The following is a 24,310-nucleotide window of genomic DNA, read 5'->3' as shown; positions in this document are numbered from 1 at the left end:
TTTGTTCTTACCCCCCCTTCCTTTAATGATTTTGTTGCTTTGTCTTTATGCACCATTCCACAAGCTTTTCAGTCCCTGATACTTTGTAGAAAATAGAATTACTTTCTTCTTCATTCCTATTCCCATTTAGACGTTTCGCTTTAATGAGGTTCATTTTCAGCTCTTCCCTGTCCTCCTCCTCCTCCTCCTCGTAACTCCCTCCATACCCAACGGAAAGTGGCTATTAGGACAACTTACATTCATCCAGAGTTAATTTTTAAGTATGGCAACTATGATTCAACTTTAACTGTAAAATTTTCAAAGGCCATCGCTCCCTGCACCTCTCTGAGGGGGCCAGGTTCTGGCTCATAGTCCCTGGTAGGTCAATAGAACTCCATGACTGATGACACCTGATAGTATGACACTGATCAGTGCATGATATCTTCAGGGAACCAATGGGACTCTCCCTAGAAATATTGGTTTTATGAAGAATTTTGGTTGTCCAGCAATGCATCCCCCATTCATTGCATCACGTCTATGGGAAAGCTAGTTCCGCGTTCCAAATACAGTAAAATGCTATGCAAACACATTTTCAAAACAAAACCCGTTTGTAGTGAGGGGACTGCCTGTATCAACTGTACTCTTCCAGGGTACAACCTTCTGCAGAATTTAAGTAATTTCTCATTTGTGCATCCCCTGTCTCGTATGTGTAGTGTAGTTGCATGTGTATGTATTATTGCTGAACTACGGAATTTGGTCCTGTTGTTAACTGAAACTATTATATTAAATATTCAGATAATATATTGTTACTATCTTACTTAGATAGTAAGCTGATGAATTTTTTAGTTACAGTAACAATATATTTGTCTGATGATTATACCATAAGTAAGTGATTAATCATGATCAGAAATCCTTTTAAGTATTACAAATACTCACCTTGTAAAAGGTTGAACTGTCTGGGATTTAAGATGGCCGGACATATCAAACGTAGGAAGATAAAGCCTGATACCACTCTTGTTTTAACTAGCCGATCCTGTGGCCACTTCTCTATCACTTTACGTTGTAAACATCCACAGATATATCTTAAAGGCCTAGAATACATCCACAAGATGATTAATGTCAAGATTTTATTAATGTCAATTACAACTCATTTACAATTTATTCACTGAAATAAAACCAGACATTACCATGTATCTCCATCACACACCCCTTGTTGTGTTTGTCTTGAGACAAGCACCTTGTTAGATGTTTGTCTTGAGATAAGCACCTTGTTAGATGTTTGTCTTGAGATAAGCACTCTCATCAACTGCAGCATCACAAGCATGGATTGCACTACTTAAACTTTCTAATTTACCAGTTGCAAATATCACTGGCAATATGGATCACTATCCCCACAATCCAGGGTCTGATCAGGACTCCTGGATGAAGTTTGGAACACTCATGACAACTTGTGTATTACATTCTGATGAGACGCACTAGCTACACTGCATTAGCATTATACATAAGCTCCATTTCTATCATGTGTGCATCTTCTTATGAAGATACACACATCATAGAAATGAATGTGAATCCCAATATGAACCCGAGCCCTGGCTTTGTTGCTGTTGACTCTTCCCCTTCTCAGTACAGTATATACTCAAATGTTCTAAACTTTCTAACAAACGTGACCTAACATAAGCCTACCCTTCCTTTTATCTTTCTTTTTCTTTCTCTTGTTTTCTCTTACAATCCCTTTCTTATTCCAATTATTTCACCCTTCATTACACATTACCTTCCATACCGTTTGCCTTGCACTATCTTCCTTCAAGATTTCCATCTCCTCACCTCTCTCTTGCCTACTTAAGGGGCCCGGTGACAGAGGAGACTTTTTTCATATATGAAATAGTGAAATATTTTAAACAAATCTCCCGTTATTTGGCAGCAGCGTCATGGAAATTTTATCCCAATATGTTAAGAAATGGATTTTTTTACATTTTTGTTTTTTAATAAATGCGTGTGCTACGGGCGGCAATCGGTACTGATAATTATGATAGCACCTATTTACTGGCATCAGGGATAAAGTGATGCAAGCACCTGTCCGACGCACAAAGAAGATGAGTAGTAAGGAGGGTCTACAAAGTGGATATGCCGCTGGTGCCAGCTGGAGGGCCAGATTTCACACATAATAATGAGCCAGTATGTTATTATGCTGTATTTTATTATATATCACATATATAATACATTGCCTAATGGCAATATTCCTCATGTCCCTTTGTATAAAAAGCTAACAACCCTCCCCCTTTTTTCCCCCCTTTGTTTATACGCGGATTTTGTTGTGACTTCTATATCTTGGAGAATACATATCCGGCACTAAGCATGTGAAGTTGGAACAAAATTGGTCAACTTGATAATCAGCCGCAGGTGGCAAAAGTTGTGACTTTTATTTTTTGGGGGGCCGATATATATATACAGATTTCAAACTCTATTCTCTTTGTCTATTTAGGTTGTATTGATGAATGAGGCCCCGATGAGGGCCTTATCACTTATACATGGGCAATAGAGTTACTGCAATATATATGTTTCGTTATAAGAACATAAGAATGAAGGTAACTGCAGAAGGCCTATTGGCCCATATGAGGCAGCTCCTATTTATATACACCCAATCTCATTCATATATATGCCTAACCTGTTAGACAGTTAAGGGGCCCAGTGTCTGTTTTACAGTTATCCCTAACATATCTCTATATTTTTTTTTTCGAGGGTTATTTTTCTTGACTTCATTTCAACACATATTGACCTACAACTTTCACCTATTCGAGTATAAATGCCAAGCAATGTTTATTAAAATATACAAGAAAATTCATTTATTAGAACTACCCATATTTATTCTCAATTACTTCAACTTCAATTATCTCTAAAACAGGAATTTCAACTTTGAGACCTGATAAAATTTAGGTTTCTGACCAATTCTCACCATTTTTACTTATTATGTGCAAAGTTCTTAGTTCTATAACACTCATCATTTTGTTTAGTCATAAAGCTATAACATTTGGAGTTATATTTTTTTCTCTGTAAATTTGGCACCTATTTGGATGGCCAGACTGAAAAAATTTTGTACAGTAAACTATACTCTCAAATAATATTTTTATCAATGATTCATGAATGTTATATGCTACTCTGAAACCAACTGCTAATAAAATAACAATTGTTGATATCATAAGATTTTTATCACTACAGGAATTTGAAATTGTGAATTTTTTATTTTTGTTTCTATTAATTTTTGTAGCTTTTTTCTTTTCATGGTAAGATGTTGATCCATTAAGAAAAGTTGGAGCATTTACCATGAAGATTATTCACAAAACAAAATTGAGTGTTTTTGAGGAAGTTTGGGTGCCCCGTCACCGGGCCCCTTAATGCCCACGCCTCCCTCCTCTCATCACAATCAACTTTATAGTGGTCCAGGACGGACCGAACGTCTTCCTCTCTTCAATTTCTAGTGTGTGTGGTTTGGTCAACATTTTTCAATCACATTATTGTGACTCATCATTTGCATAGGAAATACAGTTCACATTGAGGATACCTAATCGAGTCATGTTGAAGCCCACCGAGGCCTATCTGATACCGACAGTTTATACTCACAGAGGGCAGGCTGAAGCCGAGGCAAAGATGCTCTGTGTGATGTCGTCAAGAACCTTCAGGAGAAACTCTGCATTCGCACACGCATCCATAGGATTATCCATTTTTGTAGGATTGAGCTGTAAGAAAATAACCATTATAGAAATATTCACTTTCCTTCAAATCAGTAAGACATCACAGTCTCAAAGTTAACAAAACTTTAATTAAAATATTACCACTACCACTGTCCCTATTTACACATATTAACTGTCACTGTTCTTGTTAATTCACAATACCTGTCACAGTTCTGGTAACCTCACAATACCTATCACTGCACTTGTTACCTCACACTACCTGCCACTGCCATTGTTATGTCTCAGTATCTGCAAATGCACTTGTTACCTCACAATACTTGCCACTCCTGGTGTTACCTCACAATACTTGCCACTCCTGGTGTTACCTCACAATACTTGCCACTCCTGGCGTTACCTCACAATACTTGCCACTCCTGGTGTTACCTCACAATACTTGCCACTCCTGGTGTTACCTCACAATACTTGCCACTCCTGGTGTTACCGCACAATACTTGCCACTCCTGGTGTTACCTCACAATACTTGCCACTCCTGGTGTTACCTCACAATACTTGCCACTCCTGGTGTTACCTCACAATACTTGCCACTCCTGGTGTTACCTCACAATACTTGCCACTCCTGGTGTTACCTCACAATACTTGCCACTCCTGGTGTTACCTCACAATACTTGCCACTCCTGGTGTTACCTCACAATACTTGCCACTCCTGGTGTTACCTCACAATACTTGCCACTCCTGGTGTTACCTCACAATACTTGCCACTCCTGGTGTTACCTCACAATACTTGCCACTCCAGGTGTTACCTCACAATACTTGCCACTCCCGGTGTTACCTCACAATACTTGCCACTCCCGGTGTTACCTCACAATACTTGCCACTCCCGGTGTTACCTCAAAATACTTGTCACTCCCGGTGTTACCTCACAATACTTGCCACTCCTGGTGTTACCTCACAATACTTGCCACTCCTGGTGTTACCTCACAATACTTGCCACTCCTGGTGTTACCTCACAATACTTGCCACTCCTGGTGTTACCTCACAATACTTGCCACTCCTGGTGTTACCTCACAATACTTGCCACTCCCGGTGTTACCTCACAATACTTGCCACTCCCGGTGTTACCTCACAATACTTGTCACTCCCGGTGTTACCTCACAATACTTGCCACTCCTGGTGTTACCTCACAATACTTGCCACTCCTGGTGTTACCTCACAATACTTGCCACTCCCGGTGTTACCTCACAATACTTGTCACTCCCGGTGTTACCTCACAATACTTGCCACTCCTGGTGTTACCTCACAATACTTGTCACTCCCGGTGTTACCTCACAATACTTGCCACTCCTGGTGTTACCTCACAATACTTGTCACTCCCAGTGTTACCTCACAATACTTGCCACTCCCGGTGTTACCTCACAATACTTGCCACTCCTGGTGTTACCTCACAATACTTGTCACTCCCGGTGTTACCTCACAATACTTGCCACTCCTGGTGTTACCTCACAATACTTGTCACTCCTGGTGTTACCTCACAATACTTGTCACTCCCGGTGTTACCTCACAATACTTGTCACTCCCGGTGTTACCTCACAATACTTGCCACTCCTGGTGTTACCTCACAATACTTGTCACTCCCGGTGTTACCTCACAATACTTGCCACTCCTGGTGTTACCTCACAATACTTGTAACTCCCAGTGTTACCTCACAATACTTGCCACTCCCGGTGTTACCTCACAATACTTGCCACTCCTGGTGTTACCTCACAATACTTGTCACTCCCGGTGTTACCTCACAATACTTGCCACTCCTGGTGTTACCTCACAATACTTGTCACCCCTGGTGTTACCTCACAATACTTGTCACTCCCGGTGTTACCTCACAATACTTGTCACTCCCGGTGTTACCTCACAATACTTGCCACTCCTGGTGTTACCTCACAATACTTGTCACTCCCGGTGTTACCTCACAATACTTGTCACTCCCGGTGTTACCTCACAATACTTGTCACTCCCGGTGTTACCTCACAATACTTGCCACTCCTGGTGTTACCTCACAATACTTGTCACTCCCGGTGTTACCTCACAATACTTGTCACTCCCGGTGTTACCTCACAATACTTGCCACTCCTGGTGTTACCTCACAATACTTGTCACTCCCGGTGTTACCTCACAATACCTACCATTGCCATTCTTATGTCACAGTATCTGTCACTGCTCTTGTTACTTCACAATACCTATCACTTCCATTGTTACCTCACAATACGTGCTTTTCTTAATTTATGTAACTGATCTCCCAGAGTGAGTGAGTTCGTACATGTACATGTTTACAGATGAGACAAAGTTAATGAGGAGAGTAAGGACTGAATAGGACTGTAGAGTGCTGCAAGAATACCTTAACAAACTTCACGAGTGGCCAGATAAATGACTGTTGGAATTCATTATAAATAGTCACGAATTAATGAAAATGGGTAAGGGGGTATAACAGACCTTTATTTAACTATACCATAAGAAGATAATTACAAACAACCAGCGTTGAATGTAGTGAAATGCCATTTTCTGGGCAAGTCCCGGAGGCTCCCCGGAGCTATCCAGGCTGAATGGATGTGTATAACTTTCTGGCATCAGTCAGAGTTCTTCCCTACCAGGGACCACGAGCCAGAACCTGGCCCCCTCAGAGAGGCACGAGGAGCAATGGCCTATAGAAACCCCCCTGTGGTTGGGGGCATTCTATGTTTGCCATCAACCGGGACAGGCACCCAGAAAGGTAGGCGCCCTAAAACAAACCCCTATTCTGGTGAAAATATTGTTACCGAAAGTCGAACGAGTGGGCAGAACTCCCAAACAAAGTTAGCAAACTGGCATGACGTCATCACGTCGCCGTCTGTGCAACCCCGCCCTCTCCCCAGAAGGGGAAAGGGGGAGCCCTAGACCCCTGCACAGGTGATCCAACCGGCAGTTCTTAGGCTGGATGTCAAAATACGCGAAAACCACCGCCGACTGGAGGGAGGAAGGGATGCCGGGAAGACGCCACCACGAAGACGAAGCACGCAGGTGGAAGACCAACAACGAAGCCATCAGTGTCCCACACAAGTGACTAGAATCTCGAGACAAAAACCCCGAGACGCGAAGACACGCGAGGAAAAACGAACCAGCCTCGAACTGGGCTGGACCGATCCGCAAAAAGAGGTGGAGCCACGGGAAGACCCTCAGGATCAGACGCCGAGCAAAGCAGCGCCCCCAACCAAGGCTGGCAAAGAACCAGAAGGAAGGCCCGCCAGGGAACAAAGGAACCCAAGCCCGGCAAGCAGAAATGCCTCATCCGAGAGAACCCCATGCCCCCGGGACCTATGAAGGACCAACAAGGCTGAAAACAGATAACAACGAGAAGAATCCGTTTGCTGAAAGAGCCGAACCGCAGACACCGCAACAGCAAGGACCAAATGGCGACAAAAACCAAAGAGCCAGGGACCAGGCAGAGGCCAACGAGGAAAACGAGCACCACGAACCAAATCGCGGGATGCGAAGCAAAAACAGCGACCCCGCAACCCGCAGGAGCAGCACAACCAGCTCCAGCAGGGAAGACCGATGCACACGTCTCCGAGTTACATAGGAAAACTACTCAGGACGTGTACCGCACGAAAACAAAAAATGTACGATCTGGAAAAGAAACACAAAGAAAAGCCGTAGCCAGGACCATAATCCTAGCTCCTCCCGTCCCAACGAAAAGGACCCGTAGGGGCAGGCGTGGTTGATCGGAAATCTACAACCACCCGCAGACATTGCAAAACAGAAACTGCCAGGGACATACAAGGAAAAATTAAAGAACTGTGTTCCATAACTGAACACAGGGGCAGTCCAAAATCAGGGAACTGAACATGTAGAGAGGCCAACCTAGCACCAACACCAGTACAGTCAATAACCACCTACCAAGATAGACAACGATGAGTAGTATAGAGGTAGGAAAAACGGAAATAGGTAATGAGACACACTAATGTATATATAAGGGTACAGCCAGGCACTGAAAGACAGGCAATGAAGGACGTGTCCAGAGATCATAGGCCGAGGCAATGAATGAGTGTACAGACAGCATGGACCGAGGCAACGAAGGAGTGTCCAGATATTGAGAAAAGATCCAGGCGCCAAAAGAATAAACAAAAGGCACTGAAATTCGGGGCTGCACCCCCAGTGTAACTAAGAACAAGATACACGGACAAAGGAAAGTCACGTAAAGATGTGACTGATAACAGAAAGTTATACATATCCATTCAGCCTGGATAGCTCCGGGGAACCGACGGGGCTCCCCCAAGAAAATATATTTTTTGGACATTGATGAAATTAACAGATATTAACATTGGGCAATATATTTTTACGATATATAATAAAGTAGAGCATAATAACATACCTATTCATTATTATTTGTGTTACTATGTATTACTCAGCAATGCCGTAAAGGCACCAGCTGCATATCCACTTTGTGGATACGTCTTACTACTATTCTTCTTCTTTGAGTGTCAGACAGGTGCTTGCACATTTCTTTATTACTGCATTATCCATCAGTTCCAGTTAATAGGAGCTGTTCTCCTTATCAACAAAACGTTCTTTTTTTTTTTTAAATTTGTCTAAAATCAATTTCTGAAAATGTTTTGATGAAAGTTTTACGACCCTGAAGCCAATAATTTGGAGATTTGTTTAACATTTTTAGATAATTTTTTATATAATTCAAATATTTTTTGCTTCTTGAAAGAGGCGAGAGAGGACTTGGAAGACATGTTCATGGTCACCTGGAGCCCTAAGGAGATTTTCAGGGCCTGCATGGGAAGGAGGGGATAAATCCCTACAGGGAATCCAAGCACTGGGCTTGGATTCTTTTTTGACACATTACCCCATTTGAGACTAATGCATAAGCTGGAGATGCAGGCAGGAGTAAAAGGGGAAGGTACGCCATTGGATAAGGGAATACCTAAGCAACAGAAGACGAGTAACAGTGAGGGGCGAGGTCTCAGAGTGGCGAGGCGTCACTAGTAGTCCCACAGGGATCAGTCCTTGGACCTACCCTGTTTCTGATATATTTAAATGATCTCTAAGAAGGTATATTCTCGTTCCTCTCAATGTTTGCTGATGATGCAAAAATTATGAGGAGGATTAAGACCGAGGATGATAGGAAGAGGTTACAAGATTACCTAGACAACCTGAAGGAATAGTCAAACAAATGACTACTAAAGTTTAACCCAAGTAAAGGTAAGGTAATGAAACTAGGTAGAGGGAACAAGAGGCCAGACACAGGGTGTCAAATGGGAGACAAAGTCTTCAACAAAACAGAAAGAAAGATCTAGGAGTTGATCACGCTAAACCCGTTTCCTGAAGCCCACATCAAAAGAATATCATCAGTGGTGGATGCGAGGCTGGCTAACATCAGAACTGCCTTTAAAAACTTGTGTAAGGACCCATCTAGAACCTTCTACACCATCTTATCTTGAGAAGTTATCTTGAGATGACTTCGGGGCTTAGCGTCCCCGCGGCCCGGTCCTCGACCAGGCCTCCTCTTTGTTATACACCCCTCAGGAAGCAGCCCGTAGCAGCTGTCTAATTCCTAGGTACCTATTTACTGCTAGGTAATAGGGGCATCAGGATGAAAGAAACATTTTGCCCATTTGTCTCCGCCTCCACCGGGGATCGAACCCGGAACCTCAGGACTACGAATCTGAAGTGCTGTCCACTCAGCTGTCAGGCGCCCCAATATAACAATATATGCAAGACCAATTTTTGAGTATGTGACTTTAGCATTGAGCCCATACCTTGTTAAGCACAGGATGAAGCTGGAGAAGGTTTAAAGGTTCACTACACTAGTCCCAGAACAAAGAGACATGAGTTATGAGGAAAGGCTGTGTGAACTGCACCCCCAGATCACTAGAAGACAGCAGAGTTCGGATAGATATGATCACCACATATAAAAGTCTCGGGGAAATTGACAGGGTAGATTAGGATGGGTTATTTAACATGAGTGGTACTCGCACAAGGGGACACAGGTGGAAGCAGAGTACCCAAATGAGCCACAGACATTAGAAAGAACTTGTTCAATGTCAGAGTAGTTAATAAATGGAATGCATTAGGAACTGATGTGGTGGAGGATGACTCCATACACAGTTTCAAATACAGATATGATAGAGCTCAATAAGCTCAGGAACTTGTACATCAGTAGACTGACAGGTGGGAAATGGGACCAAAGAGCCACATCTCAACCCCTGCAAGCACAACTAGGCAAGTATTGATCTTGTTACCAAACAATACAAGCCCTTGCCATTGTTACCTCACAATACCTGCCACTTCCCTTTGTTACCTTAAAATACATACCACTGCTCGTGTTACCTCACAATACCTGCCACTGCCCATTTTACCACACAATATCTCCCACTGCCCTTGTTATCTCAATACCTACCACTGTTCTTGTCACCTTACAATATCTGCCACTGACTATTTTACCTCAATACCTGTCACTGCCATTGTTACCTCAATACCTGCCACTGCCCCTGTTACCTCACAATACCTCTCAAGTAATTGTTACCTCACAATACTTGCCACTACCCCTGTTACCTCACAATACCTGTCACTGCCCCCTGTTACCTCACAATACCTGTCACTGCCCCCTGTTACCTCACAATACCTGTCACTGCTGGTTATGTTCAAGAAATGATTCCTCTCACCGAAGTCTTACCTCACACGACTGTTTAGACTCAAGGATGCGGTGGATGGTATCAGATATGGCTTCTGTGAGGAACTCTGTGCAGGTGGACTTCATGTAGAGGTCAAGTAGTGTGGTGGTGAGGGAGGCGGCACGGAACAAAGTACTAGTCTCATGCTCTCGTTCAATCTCGTGTTCAGTTAGTCGCTGGAGTAGGTCATGCTCCCGACACTCATTCCTGTAGCACAATTTATCTCCTAAGTCAGTTTAATGGCTCCCAGGTCAACCACACATTGTTATGGCCACAAACAACAAATAAGAACAACAGGCATTGAATGTAATGAAAACTCAATATCTGGGTGAGGCCCTTTGGCTCCCTGAAGCTACCATCTCCTTAGTAAGTGCCATCAGTCGCAGAGTTCTCTGGCCTACTGAGGACCCTGGGCCAGAACCTGGTCCCCTCACAGAGGTGAAGGAAGCTATGGCATTTATATATTAAGTTATTCATTTATGCCACCACCTGGGAAGGCCCCCAGAAAGCCAGCGAGTCAAAACATAAAACATCTGTCTGCCTCAGTGACCCCTCAGGCTCGAAACCTGCCATAAAACTCCCCAAGCTATGTATACAAATGATCAAAAACGTTATAAGCCAGCATGTGCTCATTCACACTGCCCTCGTTTGGGGGGAGGAGGGGAGGGGGCCATTCCAGCCGAAAGGCATGCACCTTGAGGGCATGGCAGTGCTTAAAAAGTAAGACGCTGAGACCAAGCAAATGCGTAGAGGTCCATATATGGGTGACAGAATGTCTAGCAGAGCCAGAGGAAGCAGACGGCATCGACAGGTTCAATCCGTGGAGACAGGATAGAACCGGGACAGACCGTCAATAATGACGTTGGACAATCCCAGGACGTCAATGGCACAAAGAGCCAAACCCCTAGAACCCAAAAGAGCTACACACAGCATCCAGCTCCAAAGAGGCAGACACCAAAGTGACCTCCAACCCCCGGTTGAGACAATAACTATGGAAGAACAGGTCGAATAGAGCCGGACTACGTAGCCTGTAGGATTCCGTATCCTCCACAGAGTATGCCACACAGCCACAAACTCCTGCACCGTGCTGTGAGCCCAACAAAAAGGGGAGACAAATGCCCCTGACCAGCCTGATGATAGCTGGTGACAAAGACCCAGACGAGAGCCGAGGCATCAGTAAAGATGCCAAGCGCGAGTGGAAGGTGTTAGGGAACCAAACCCTATAAAGCCCGAAAACGAAATCGACAACACAGCAGCCAACATAGGTCCAATGGCATCCAAACTCAATGGTCGCAGTTGGGCCAAAAGATAAACACCGGAGGAAACACAGCTTCCGAAGCCAAACTCTGCCCAAGGGGTGAACCAGGAGGGCAAAGTTGAGGCTTCTGCACAGCCACACAAGTAACTGCTAAGTCAACCGAGATCGAGTCAACACCAAAAGATGGCGGTGCTGCAGCCAGGACAAGGTTGTCAGAGGTAGGGACTGAGAGTCCCAAACGATGCCCAACCAAGTCTGGACCAACTGGGACTTCCGCTAATTCACCAGGAACCTGAACCCGGCGAGCTGAGAAAGAACCAGATATCTGGCTAGCAGGCTGGAAACCCAAACCAGTCAGTTATGGAGGAAAGCCATAACCTAAACACCCAAGAGAATAAGGTTGGTCACCACGACCCAAGCTAAGAGAGCAAAAAACACGCGGAGCCGGAAATAGGCCGAATGGGAGAATCCAGAAGCCGCACCACAAATCATAACTAATCTCTGAACCTTGCACAGATAGTAACACACCAATGTGTGTCCAAGAGGTAAAAGAAAAGAACCCAAGCGCCCAGCTCGAGAGTGAGACAGACTTGGGACAAAGCTGGCTCCGGGAAAGGGTCAAGGAAGAAACAGAGTCAACTGCGAGAGGTCAAACAAGAACTGGAAATGACCCAATGAAGATGTGGAGAGGAAGTCAGCCAGGACAGACCCAAACCTCCCAAAGGAAAAGGGAGTAACCAAATCCACCAAAAGCCGACAGAAATGACCCGAAAGGTCCATCAAGCATGGGACTAGGCTCAGGCAAACAGGCCAGCCGCCCCCACACTACCCTGCCAAAGGAGTGAACCGTGATAAGGTTGGCGTGAACCCTGAGAAGCCATCTCACAAGCAGAGCAAGCACCCCATCAACTAGACACGAAAGAAGCAGCTATAGGAAGGTATGCACACCCTGGTCAATGGCTTCACAGATGGCCCACCTCAACCACTACCAGGTGCAGCCTCCCCCACCCAAACAGACTCAAAAAATTAAAAAAAGCCCTGCTGAAGGAAGAAACTCTGAATACAATGACAGTGCACAGGGGCAGAAGACTATAACCAAGTCACTGCATCCCCTGGGAAGAGGAGCGGAGAAGAGGCTGAAAGAACAGTGAGGGCCCAAGCTAAATCCAAAGGAGTAAGCACAGCCAGCTGACATGCAAGCAATGCAGAGAAGAACATGACCACCACATCCCACAGAAGGGAAGCACACAGCTTCAAAAAAGCTGCAGACGGCATTAAAAACCCCACAAGAGAACTACCCTTGAGCATACCCATGACCTTTGGAAGCCAGATGGAATGCAGCTCAATGAGACTCAGAAATGCATGACATAGCCCAGGAGCTGAATGGCACAAAGGCCAAGTGCCACAACTGATGCCGACAGCAAGGAACATGCACACAAGGAGCTGAAGCACTCCTCCACCCAAACACTGCCAGCCAAACAGGCAGCATGAAGGGATGCATAAGAGAGGCCCTTATGCCCGCCAAAATATTTGAAACATGCTCACAAGAGTGCACCCCTCAAGCGAGTGAGGCTAGCAAAACAAAGCACCAGGGAAACAGGAGAAAATAAAGGAAGGTCCACTAGAGCCTGGTAGACTCTGGAACCTTGCAATACACCCAACAGGGAAAGAGGATTTGAACACAAATAAGTTCAAGTTCAACTGCACAACCGGGCTACACAGGAGGCACAAAAATGCCCCACGAGCTCTGAAGGGGAACCTGTGAAGAAGGAAACCTCCAAAAAGATGTCCCCAACATACTCAAAGACACCCGGAGGCAAACCCAGGGGAATAACTGCACACAAGAAACCCCACTCCCATTAACCAAAGACCTTCCACAGAAGATGCTTGGAACCACAAAGGGTCAAAGAGGACTATGGCCCCAACTCTGACTTACCCAAAGCCTAAGAAACTGCAGCTCTGCCCTGCCTCGGGGGCAGAGCTGCAGTTTGCAGTAAGGGAAGCAGCAGCAGTAGTGGAAGAGGACCGAAAGGAAAGCGAACCACGCTCAACAGGAGGGAAGATGAAGCACAGTTGGAGCCAAGGCCGAGGACCAACACCTCCAAGACCAAGACTCGAAAAACAACCTGGGGCAGCCCCGGGACTTCCAAACGAGCACAAAATGTAGACTGCTGTAACTAAGAACCTAAAACAAAGAGTGGTCGCCGCCTGATATGCCTGAGCATAAACATGAGGGCAAATAAAAACAGTAACATGATGGGAACACATCCCACTTGATTCGAAGGTGCCACCAACTCAACAGTGAGGGGGGGGGGAGGCAAAATGAACGTCACCTTGTGGTACAGATGACGAACGACTCTTATCTCACCAGAAGCGTGAGTGGGGTCGGGGGCCTCTCAGAGGCCCCCAAACCCACAGGGAATTACCAGGGCCTGAAAAGTACAAGCCAAGCAGGACACACAGGCACTGGGACGCAAGGCCGGTACTCTTAAAATTTCTATGTAAATTACCCCAGCCTGGCTAAGATGGCTGGAAAAGCCTTCCTTGGTGCACCGAAGTGCAGAATGTGTATAACCAGTGTGCCTCACCAGCCAAGGCACTCCAATCAGGTGAAAGATGGAAGTGAAAACCCCCCAGACTCACCCCAAGGCGAAGGCTGCCATAAGCGAGGTGGACCTCTAAAGGAACTCCACCCAAACACTTCAGGAAAGAAAACCCTGGAAATGTAAGAGAAGGCCAGAGTGACTGTGGTAGCTTTGGCACACATCAAAGTTGAACTGAGGGTGAAGTGGCTCATGAGTCGTGGCCTGCCAATGAGCAGGCGCTGGCTTATAACATTTTCGATTGTATGTTACATAGTTTAAGGAGTTCAAAGGCCAATTTAGAGCCTGCAGATCTTGGAGGCAGCCAGCTGTAGTTTGTTTTGACTTGCCGACTTTCTGGGAACTTTCCTCGGTGATGGCATTAATTAATAACTTAATATATATAAATGCCACAGCTCGCTTCGCCTCTATGAGGGGACCAGGTACTGGGTCCCTGGTAGGTCAGAGAACACCATGACTGATGGCACCTACATCGCAGATGGTAGCTTCGGGAACCACAAGGGTCCCCCCCCCCCCTTGAGAAATGCAATAGATGGAAACTCAACATTTTAGAAGGAAACACAAGATTATAGCACTAAACAAAAACTTCAGAAAAAATTTGATTAATTAGAATGTTAGAAAATGGAGTGGAAGGTTTTGACGATGGCATTCCAACACATTGTTGTTTTTACCTAAATATACGAAGTAAGGAGGTAGCAAGAGGGTTGCGGTCCCTGTGAGAGACGTCGGCCAAGGCTTGAACCGCCTCAAGGCTGGGATCCAGCAGTAATTCCTTCAAACTGTTATACTCTTCACATGGCATTATCAGATCATGGAAGTACCTAAGGATAAACAACTTTTCAATGGGTTTATTAATAAAATATAAAATGAAGATATTGCAATACAGGTATATATATATATTCATGTGGGATTTTAATCCTTTATATTACCTAATTTATTGACAGCCTGTGGCAGCCACCCAAACAGCCAAAGCTCAACCCTCGCAAGCACAATTAGGTGAGTACCCACCAAAAGCAAGATAAGAAAGTGAGTAGATCTCATGATCTATCACACACTAGGCAAGTACCTAAAAACTCAGTTGTCCTAAAGCTGAGCCAACCATTAACTCATAAACCATCTAAACCAAACAATAAGTTTAAACTCAAAATTTCAGACCAATACATGCTGCCTGTCATCAAAGAGGGTTTCATTATATCTAACTTGAAAACCGAGCTATTAGCAGCTAGTAAGTAATATTTCAATTTGTCCGAGCCTGAGCTTGTTTCAAGCTTCAACTTGATATGTACGTTACTCACTTACAGCCTATTGTATATTTTATTTAAATAAAACCTGTGCTCCTCACTCCTGGACTATGAGACAAAACATCACTTAGTAAGTTGTTTGTCTCGGAGAGATGCAAAGCTGCTCAGGCCATACCAGTGTTATTGGTTAACTAATAGCTTGGGCTGAGGCAACTACCAAAAAAAGCCTTGCATAGATTAAAAAAAAAATCATAAATGCTTACAGTGCAAAAATTTGTATGGTATTAGTTGTAACTGATACTACTGGGATTACCCAGTAGGTCCAGGGCAAGTGTGTATAAAGTTAGAGCATTATACTGGGATTAAACACTGGGTTCAAGGTAATTCTACATGACCAAAATATTACAGGGAATCACTTGAAATTTTGGGATAACAATAGCATTATGTGAATTAAGCAAAAAATTATAAGGTATACCTTTTAGGCTGTCTAATAATTAGGTTAATAACCTTAATGTATAGAATGGAAGAGGCTGAAGCTATAGCATCTTGGCTGTAGTAGACAAAGATGAAGCTAAAACTATGTGATGGTGGTCACATCTTGTGGTGTGAGCATTCTCACCTGTATCTTAGCCTCACAGCCCCCCAATCCCCCACCGGTGTGATACCAGTCAAAGGGTGCCACTCCTCCACTTCTTCACCATTTTGTAGTGTGTGTAGTTCCACCGTGACCTCCGCCACCTGCAAGCAATCTCATATTCAACTGCCTTTTCATAAAAATAATTTAGCCCCAAGAAAAGCTTGCCCATGAAATACCATTACCAGTCTGAAAGTTTAACGTTCTGTTAAACTAAAGTATGGTTCAACCTCAATTCAATTAACTATATAGGACCAACACCAATTTATTTCATTGAGGGATTCATTGCAACTGGAGATGCCTCCAAGATGCATTTCCCATACTGTACGTGCTAATTTTCATTTAGCGAAATTTCCATTTCAAGCTAAAATATGATAAATAACTACCAAATGAACATGTCTGTAGAGAAATTTATCCACATTTAGCTTATTTATCATGTCCCCCAACCTCAAAACTTATTTTCAAAGGCAGTATGGCCTTTTGATATGATCTGAGTATACCTGGGCGAATGAAAACTCTTGCCAATTCAAAAATTAAAATGGAGCATAGAATTTTGGTTTCAAATATCTGCAATAGCTTATAGCTTTCCTAAGGCTTCAACTATTTCTTGTTGAGTGTTCATCTGCAAAAATCATTAACACTTTCGTGCTTTGGGGCAAGCGCTAGACCACCCCAAGGTGGGCAGGGCATTCCATGCAGGTGCGCGGTAATACTGAAAAGTGACTCTTCAATTTTGTCACCAAAATTCTCATCCTAGGTTTTTCATTTGGTATCAATGTGTTCGCAATAGAATTCCATACAGGAGTATATGCATATAAAGTCCAAAAGCCCGGCGTACCATCCCACATCAAACCGAGAAATTGGCCGTGTTTTATCCATGAGCGCGCAAGAGCAATAAAATGTGTATACTCAGGGGGTTCACTTTGGTCACCTCAATTCTCTTCCTAGGTCTTTCATTTTGGTATCAATGTGTTCGCAATAGGATTCCCTATAGGAGTATATGCATAGAACCCACAGCCAAGCTGAAAGCAGGCCAAAATTTTTAATTTTTGACACTGTACTGCATCGTCCCCGAGCGAAACTGTTAAAAACATGATTGGAGCCATATTAAGTGTTACCATTCATACCCATATCAGTAAGGCATCAGTAATTTTGTCATAGTGCTCAAGTACCTGCAAAAGGCATGGTCTTACCATGGTAAATCCATATTGGCCTGAGCTGTGGAGGTCATTGGTCTCCATGAAACTGGAGACCTAACTCCTGATCACTCTCTCAAATACTTTTATTATGTGGGACATTAGTCCAACTGGTCTATAATTCTAAGCCAATGCTTTGCTCCCTCCCTAGTGTAGAAGAGCTGTATCTGCTGACTTAAGCACATCTGGTATCTCACCGTGTCCAAGCTCTTCCTCCACACTATACTGAGTGCCTGTGCTACTGGCACTTTGCATTTCTTCATAAATATTGAATTTCATGAGTTTTCATGTTTATTTAATCCCAGTACTGTATATCCTTTTATTATTAAAATTGAATTGATTGAATAACCTCTCTTGCTTGATCATTGTTTTAGGTCTATTACAAGTACTGATGTTAGTTTACATTTCAATGTAAATGTGATCTGAGTTGTGGTACAGAATCTAAGAATATAATTTCCTGATAATGTCTTCGTGTTTGTGAAGATCAGATCTAGAATACTTCTGTTTTTAGTTGGTTCTGTTATCTGCTGGTTGAGTGAAAATTTGTCACAGACTCTTACAGTAGTTCTCTAATCTATGGTTGGTTATGTCCAGATAGATTTCCTGGTGCTGTATAATATTATTGTTTGCTATTCTCAATCTTTATGCTTTACAAGGCGCAGATTCCATTCAAGTGACGTGTATTCCATACTTAAAAAATCACAGTAACGTGATTTTCGCATGTGTGACGATAATCTCCTTCAAGAGATTGAGCCTGCTCTTCCCTCCAAAATTACGTCTTCACAACTATATAAAAGACTATGGAAGAAATGTCCAACAACGACAACAAACACCAGCAAGGCTTGCCAGGGTGAGCAGAAACGTATGCAACCAGCCACCTGTTCGAACTCCAACCACCAAACTACCCGTTGATCGCTACGACTCCGCTGATTGGTCGCCGGTCTGGCTGCACCTGCCTCGCCCCCCCCCATACTACCCGATGTCTGGGGTCGCCCCAACATCAGTCTTCAGAATGTTCCGTGCTTTCGTAGCCAGCACACCTCCCAGCTAGACTCTAGAGTGTACTGAGAGAGGTGGTGGCTTTAAGCCAATATTCCAGCACCTCCCACTTACTGTTGTATTGCACTTCTTGTTATTTTGCCTTAACGTAACTTTTCATTTTGTCATTTAAGAATTCTTATTATTTTGATTCATTGATTTTATTATAAGAATTTGTTTGTGCATTATTTTCATGTTTTGATTTATTTAACGTCATTAAAATTTCATTGTTAAAGTTTTACTTGTGTTTTGTGTGTCTTCTCCTTACCTTACCACAGACGAAGTTCCAGTTTTTCTATTTTTTTTTATAACTATGTGACGAGGCCATACCCCTAGCCTTAAACAGCCGAACACCAACGCGTTACCGTCACAAGTTATATGGGGGCCTGTCCTAGGAGCCTCACTCAGGTACTGGTGCCAAGTGGTAATTTATGGTAAGCGTATTTAACTCTGTTAACGTAGCTTTACTATTTTTCATTCAATTTCATTTTTTATAAGGTGCGGTGTATTGTGCATTACGAGAGTAACATATAGTGAAGGTGAGACAACTTTGGATTACGTGGTGACTGTAGGCCGCAGTCATACTCTTAATTGGTCATCTCTCCCTCCTTGTTATTACTCGTATTTACCATCTATGTCCCTTGAATATTTCTCATTCTGACAGATCATCATATTGGTACCCTGGTACTGTGGTCTGCCCCGGGTCAAGAGTACCCAATCTTCTGCAATCTGACTGTAGGAGGACAAAGAGGGCCATAGTTCCTCTAGCTCGAACTTTAGTTGCTGAATTGGGACCTCAGCAGCAGTTCTCGTCACCAGTTGACACCTCGCACCCCTACACGTCAGTCAGAGATGATGATACATACAACGGTAGGGAATTAGCTTATTTTTTCAGAGCACAAAAGTTCGCTAATTCTGTAAGTATCATATTAAATTCAGTGGGAAAAACTTGCTTTATGTCCTATAGAGACTTGGCAAGGTATGCCTACATTCTTGGACTACCAATTTTACTTTTGAAGCATTTAACTGTTTCATTTGTTTTCGAAACTTTGTTTCATTTGTTAGTAGGATTTTCTTGCCCTTATTCTCTTACATGAGTACCGGGTACAAGATTTCCTGCGCCCTTGATTTAATTCAATCATTTAATATCTTTCACTTAACGTTAATTGTTAAAGATCACACAGGATAGGTACCAGTTGCCACGTTGTCCTGTTTCTGACATTTCATTATTGAACATTCGTGTACCTTTATTTGCTAATTTCACCATGTTTCGTCTCCAAACTTTCCGTGCAAATCCAGCAGGTGAAATAGGGACTTTAAGTCGTGCCAAGAGGACTGAACTACAAACTCTTGCACATGAGTATCAACTAGAAGTTCCCTACCAAGCCAACAAAAATGACCTACACAACCTGTTGCTGGATTACTATTTAGAGCAAGGTAAGATAGACTCTGAAACACATGAAACTTACTATATTGCAGAGAAAACTGACTTGGCAGCGATGAAACTTAAACTAGAGCTGGCCAAGATTGAACGTGAGCAGCAAAGAGAAGCAGCTGCCATACGAAGGGAAGAACACGAACGCGAAGCTGCTTTGAGGAGAGAAGAACACGAACGTGAGGTCGCCTTGCTCCATGAACGTGAGAGAGTACAGCTTGAAACAAAACAACGCGAGTTGGAAATACAACGCGAACATGACAAGCAACAAGCAACTCTGGCTCTAGAGTGTCGTCAACGTGAAATCGCCTTGGAAACTTCACACTTCACTCAACGCCAGCAAGCTACTGCAAATCTTCCCGTCAGTTTTAATATATCACATGCAAGTAAGTTAATGCCATCCTTTGTAGAAGCAGAAGTTGATGTGTTCTTTACCACCTTTGAAACCCTTGCTAATCAACTCAGTTGGCCTGTCGACCAATGGGCAACACTTCTCAGAGTCCATCTTACAGGTAGAGCTGCAGTCACACTCAGTACTTTGGCGTCTGAGAATGACTACTACACTCTGAAACAAGCAGTGTTAGACGCCTACCTACTTTCCACCGAAAGTTATAGAAGGAAATTCCGTGACCACCTGAAGGCAAGTACCACTACCTTCCTCGAGTTTGCTAACACGAAACGGAGGTATTTCATGAAATGGCTGGAAGCAGCACATGTCTCTACTTTTACAGAACTCGTGAACCTGATGCTTGTTGAAGAATTCTTGAGACGTGTGCCGCCTCCTGTCCGCCTCTACTTAGCAGATAAAGAAGAAACCGACTACCTGAAGTGTGCTAAGTCGGCTGACACTTACAGCCTCATCCACCGGCTGACACCTGAACCATCCTCCAGTAAGAAGTCGTGGTACAGTTACGAGAAGGTGAGCCCCGATCAAGCTGGTTCACAACTGTACTGCAAGTATTGTAGACTCTATGGACATACCATAGACAAGTGTGGTAAGTCTCAATACAAGGGATCCACTGACCAACAACGACCCAAACCAACTCCTCCTAAGTCCGGTAAGCCTGTGATGAATGTTGGTGTTGATGTTAATGATCTTTCTCTTTTCAGTAACCACCTGTATACTGGAACTGTCTCTGCCAACGGTTCAAATCCGGAGGGACGTTTCAAATTGAAGATCTTGAGGGACACAGCGGCTCTACAATCGATCATCTTGAAGTCGGCTGTGCCCAACATAGTCTACACCGGGGAAACGGTCTTCATCACTGACCTCACTGCTACTACTCCATACCCTCTCGCCAGAGTCCACCTGGATTGTCCCTACGTGAACGGGGAAGTCCAAGTCGCCGTCAGGGAAAAGCCTTTTCCCATGCCTGGAGTGCAACTTCTCCTAGGCAACGACTTGGCAGAAGACCTGCAACCAACCAACCTGATCGTCATGGACAAACCCCAGGTGTGTAACTCTGTGCCAAGTAACCCTATTCTTGAGTATGTTCCAGCAGAGGTTCAAGAGAGTGAAGTTTCTCCTCCGGTTCTCGTGACCACCCGTGCACAAGCCGCACGTCCACAGCCAGCTGACTCTACTGCTACCGCTGTCCCTCAAGACCCTCAGAAACTACCCCCGCATCTGACCAAGTTGGAGTTCCGTAAGTTGCAGAGGGAAGATCTTACTTTAACACCATTGTTTTTCCAGGCTGAGACTCAACCCGACAGTATTCCTGGGTTCTTCCTAGAGAACGACTTGCTCTACCGCAGATATAGACCCAGTAAACTGAAGGAGGAGGACGATTGGGCCAACACCGAACAACTTGTGATTCCCACCAGCCTGCGGCCCACTATTCTACACCTGGCCCATGGAGCATTCTCCCACTACGGCTTCAACAAGACTTACCATGGGATTCGCCAAGACTACTACTGGCCAGGTATGGTAAATAACGTCAAACAGTACGTAAAACAGTGTCACACATGTCAGATGGCAGGCAAACCGAACGTCTCCATTCCCAGAGCACCACTGATTCCCATACAGGTGCCTGCGGAACCTTTCCACAGACTCATAATAGACTGTGTTGGTCCTTTACCTCGGACCAGTTCAGGTAACGCCTACATCCTAACCATCCTGTGTCCTACCACCAGATTTCCCATAGCAGTTCCAGTGAAGAACATCACGGCTGCTACGGTTATCAAACATCTATTGAAGATCTTCACTCAATACGGATTTCCCAGGGAGATTCAAAGTGACTGTGGCACCAACTTCACCAGTGATCTCTTCAAAAGAACACTGGAGGAGTTCAACATCAAACAGGTATTGTCCAGCCCCTATCATCCTGCTTCACAGGGTTCTCTTGAACGTAGTCATCAGACCATCAAAGCACTCTTGAAAAAGTTTTGTAGTGAAACCTCAAAGGATTGGGATAAGCAGATTGACCTAATAATGTGTATTTTCAGAAGTCTCCCCAATGAGTCCCTAGGAGTATCTCCTTATGAGATGCTCTACTGCCGTAAGTGCCGTACTCCCCTTAAGGCTTTCAAAGACTCTCTCAGAGATGCCACCTTCAGTGAGCATCAGAATGTGCCCCAGTTTCTTCAAAACCTTCAGCACATTCTAGAGAGAGTCCACCGCTTTGCCCATGATAATCTATTGAAAGCCCAGGTGAGAATGAAGACTCATTACGACCAGACCAGCAAAGTAAGAAAATTCAAGCCGGGAGACTTCGTCCTTGCTTATTTCCCTATCCCAGGTTCACCTTTACAAAACAGATTTTCAGGACCCTACTGCGTCAAAGAGTGCAGGAATAATAATAATTATGTGATAGAGACTCCAGATAGGCGGCGGAAGACCCAGCTGTGCCACGTCAACCTCCTGAAGCAATATAATGGTACTCCTCCCACTGTCTTGATTAATTGTTCTACCTTCACAGAACCCTACATCCACAGTGAGACCATCCCGGCTTCTTCTCCCGAAAGCACTGACAAGGAGTCGGCGCTTTCTAATTCCAAAATCCTTAATGATCTTCCCAAATGCTTTCAGGATAATACTCGTGCTCCTATGCCCTCTTCTAATTCCACTCTCACCTCGTCAGATAAGCCCTACATCCTCCATGTCGACGCCAATGGTACCGACGATGGTGGTGTCGTGATGCAGCAACGAGGCGAGAAGAATACACCTGTCAGCGACTACTGCTACAAGGAACGACGGAACAATTGGCAAGGAGCTACTCTTCCTCATCCTGAAGCTTCAGCACTTCACTCCACACCTGAAAAGTGCTCGGTCCACCATCAATACGGACCACACCACCCTACACCTCCTGCAGCACGCCCACTTCTCATCTCAACGTCTTCTACTATGGGCTTGCTAACTGCAGAAATTCAACCTGGAGACACGCTATACCAAGAGTCTGACAACATCTTAGCCCATGATCTCTCCAGAGTTTATGAAGTAGAAGCGACTCCATCCATTACTCCACCACATAACGACGTACTTCTTCCAGAACCGCAGGCTTCGGGGGAGAGTTGTGACGATAATCTCCTTCAAGAGATTGAGCCTGCTCTTCCCTCCAAAATTACGTCTTCACAACTATATAAAAGACTATGGAAGAAATGTCCAACAACGACAACAAACACCAGCAAGGCTTGCCAGGGTGAGCAGAAACGTATGCAACCAGCCACCTGTTCGAACTCCAACCACCAAACTACCCGTTGATCGCTACGACTCCGCTGATTGGTCGCCGGTCTGGCTGCACCTGCCTCGCCCCCCCCCATACTACCCGATGTCTGGGGTCGCCCCAACATCAGTCTTCAGAATGTTCCGTGCTTTCGTAGCCAGCACACCTCCCAGCTAGACTCTAGAGTGTACTGAGAGAGGTGGTGGCTTTAAGCCAATATTCCAGCACCTCCCACTTACTGTTGTATTGCACTTCTTGTTATTTTGCCTTAACGTAACTTTTCATTTTGTCATTTAAGAATTCTTATTATTTTGATTCATTGATTTTATTATAAGAATTTGTTTGTGCATTATTTTCATGTTTTGATTTATTTAACGTCATTAAAATTTCATTGTTAAAGTTTTACTTGTGTTTTGTGTGTCTTCTCCTTACCTTACCACAGACGAAGTTCCAGTTTTTCTATTTTTTTTTATAACTATGTGACGAGGCCATACCCCTAGCCTTAAACAGCCGAACACCAACGCGTTACCGTCACACATGTGTATTCCAGTACTGGTCAAACATATGTTGTGTAGATTGCTTTGAAGGAGTCTTGATTCAGGTTCCAAAATGACGCTCTTACATTTGCCAGCGTCCCATATGCTGCCAATGTTATCTTGTATGCGAGTGTGCGCGTCTCCAGTGTGAGTGTCGTCATTATATTCACTCCCAGATCTCCATCTTCCTAATTCCTGTAGGTGCCTTCCCCGTATGGTGCAGATGCCTTCTGATCTTCTCTCCCCTTTTCCCATTCTCATTACCTTTCACTTGTTGAGATTGAAAATTTAATTCCAGCAACCATTTGTCTGACCACTTCCAGAATTTGCCA

At 44.2% G+C, this 24,310-nt stretch overlaps 1 protein-coding gene across 1 annotated transcript in view; it reads right to left on the bottom strand.

Moving 5' to 3' along the window:
- Window positions 1-24,310, bottom strand: part of vap (RAS p21 protein activator vap) — a 62,054-nt gene that overhangs the window by 8,000 nt on the left and 29,744 nt on the right. The window contains exons 12-16 of the mRNA XM_045736949.2: window positions 16,097-16,215; window positions 14,908-15,057; window positions 10,378-10,582; window positions 3,598-3,713; window positions 916-1,070 (exon numbers count right to left, since the gene is read on the bottom strand). Coding sequence (XP_045592905.1) covers window positions 916-1,070; window positions 3,598-3,713; window positions 10,378-10,582; window positions 14,908-15,057; window positions 16,097-16,215 — 745 coding nt within the window. The remainder of the gene's footprint in view (window positions 1-915; window positions 1,071-3,597; window positions 3,714-10,377; window positions 10,583-14,907; window positions 15,058-16,096; window positions 16,216-24,310) is intronic.

Source organism: Procambarus clarkii, chromosome 18, assembly GCF_040958095.1.
Source record: "Procambarus clarkii isolate CNS0578487 chromosome 18, FALCON_Pclarkii_2.0, whole genome shotgun sequence".
NCBI classification, from domain to species: Eukaryota; Metazoa; Arthropoda; class Malacostraca; order Decapoda; family Cambaridae; genus Procambarus; species Procambarus clarkii.
This window is presented reverse-complemented; position numbering and strand designations above follow the sequence as displayed.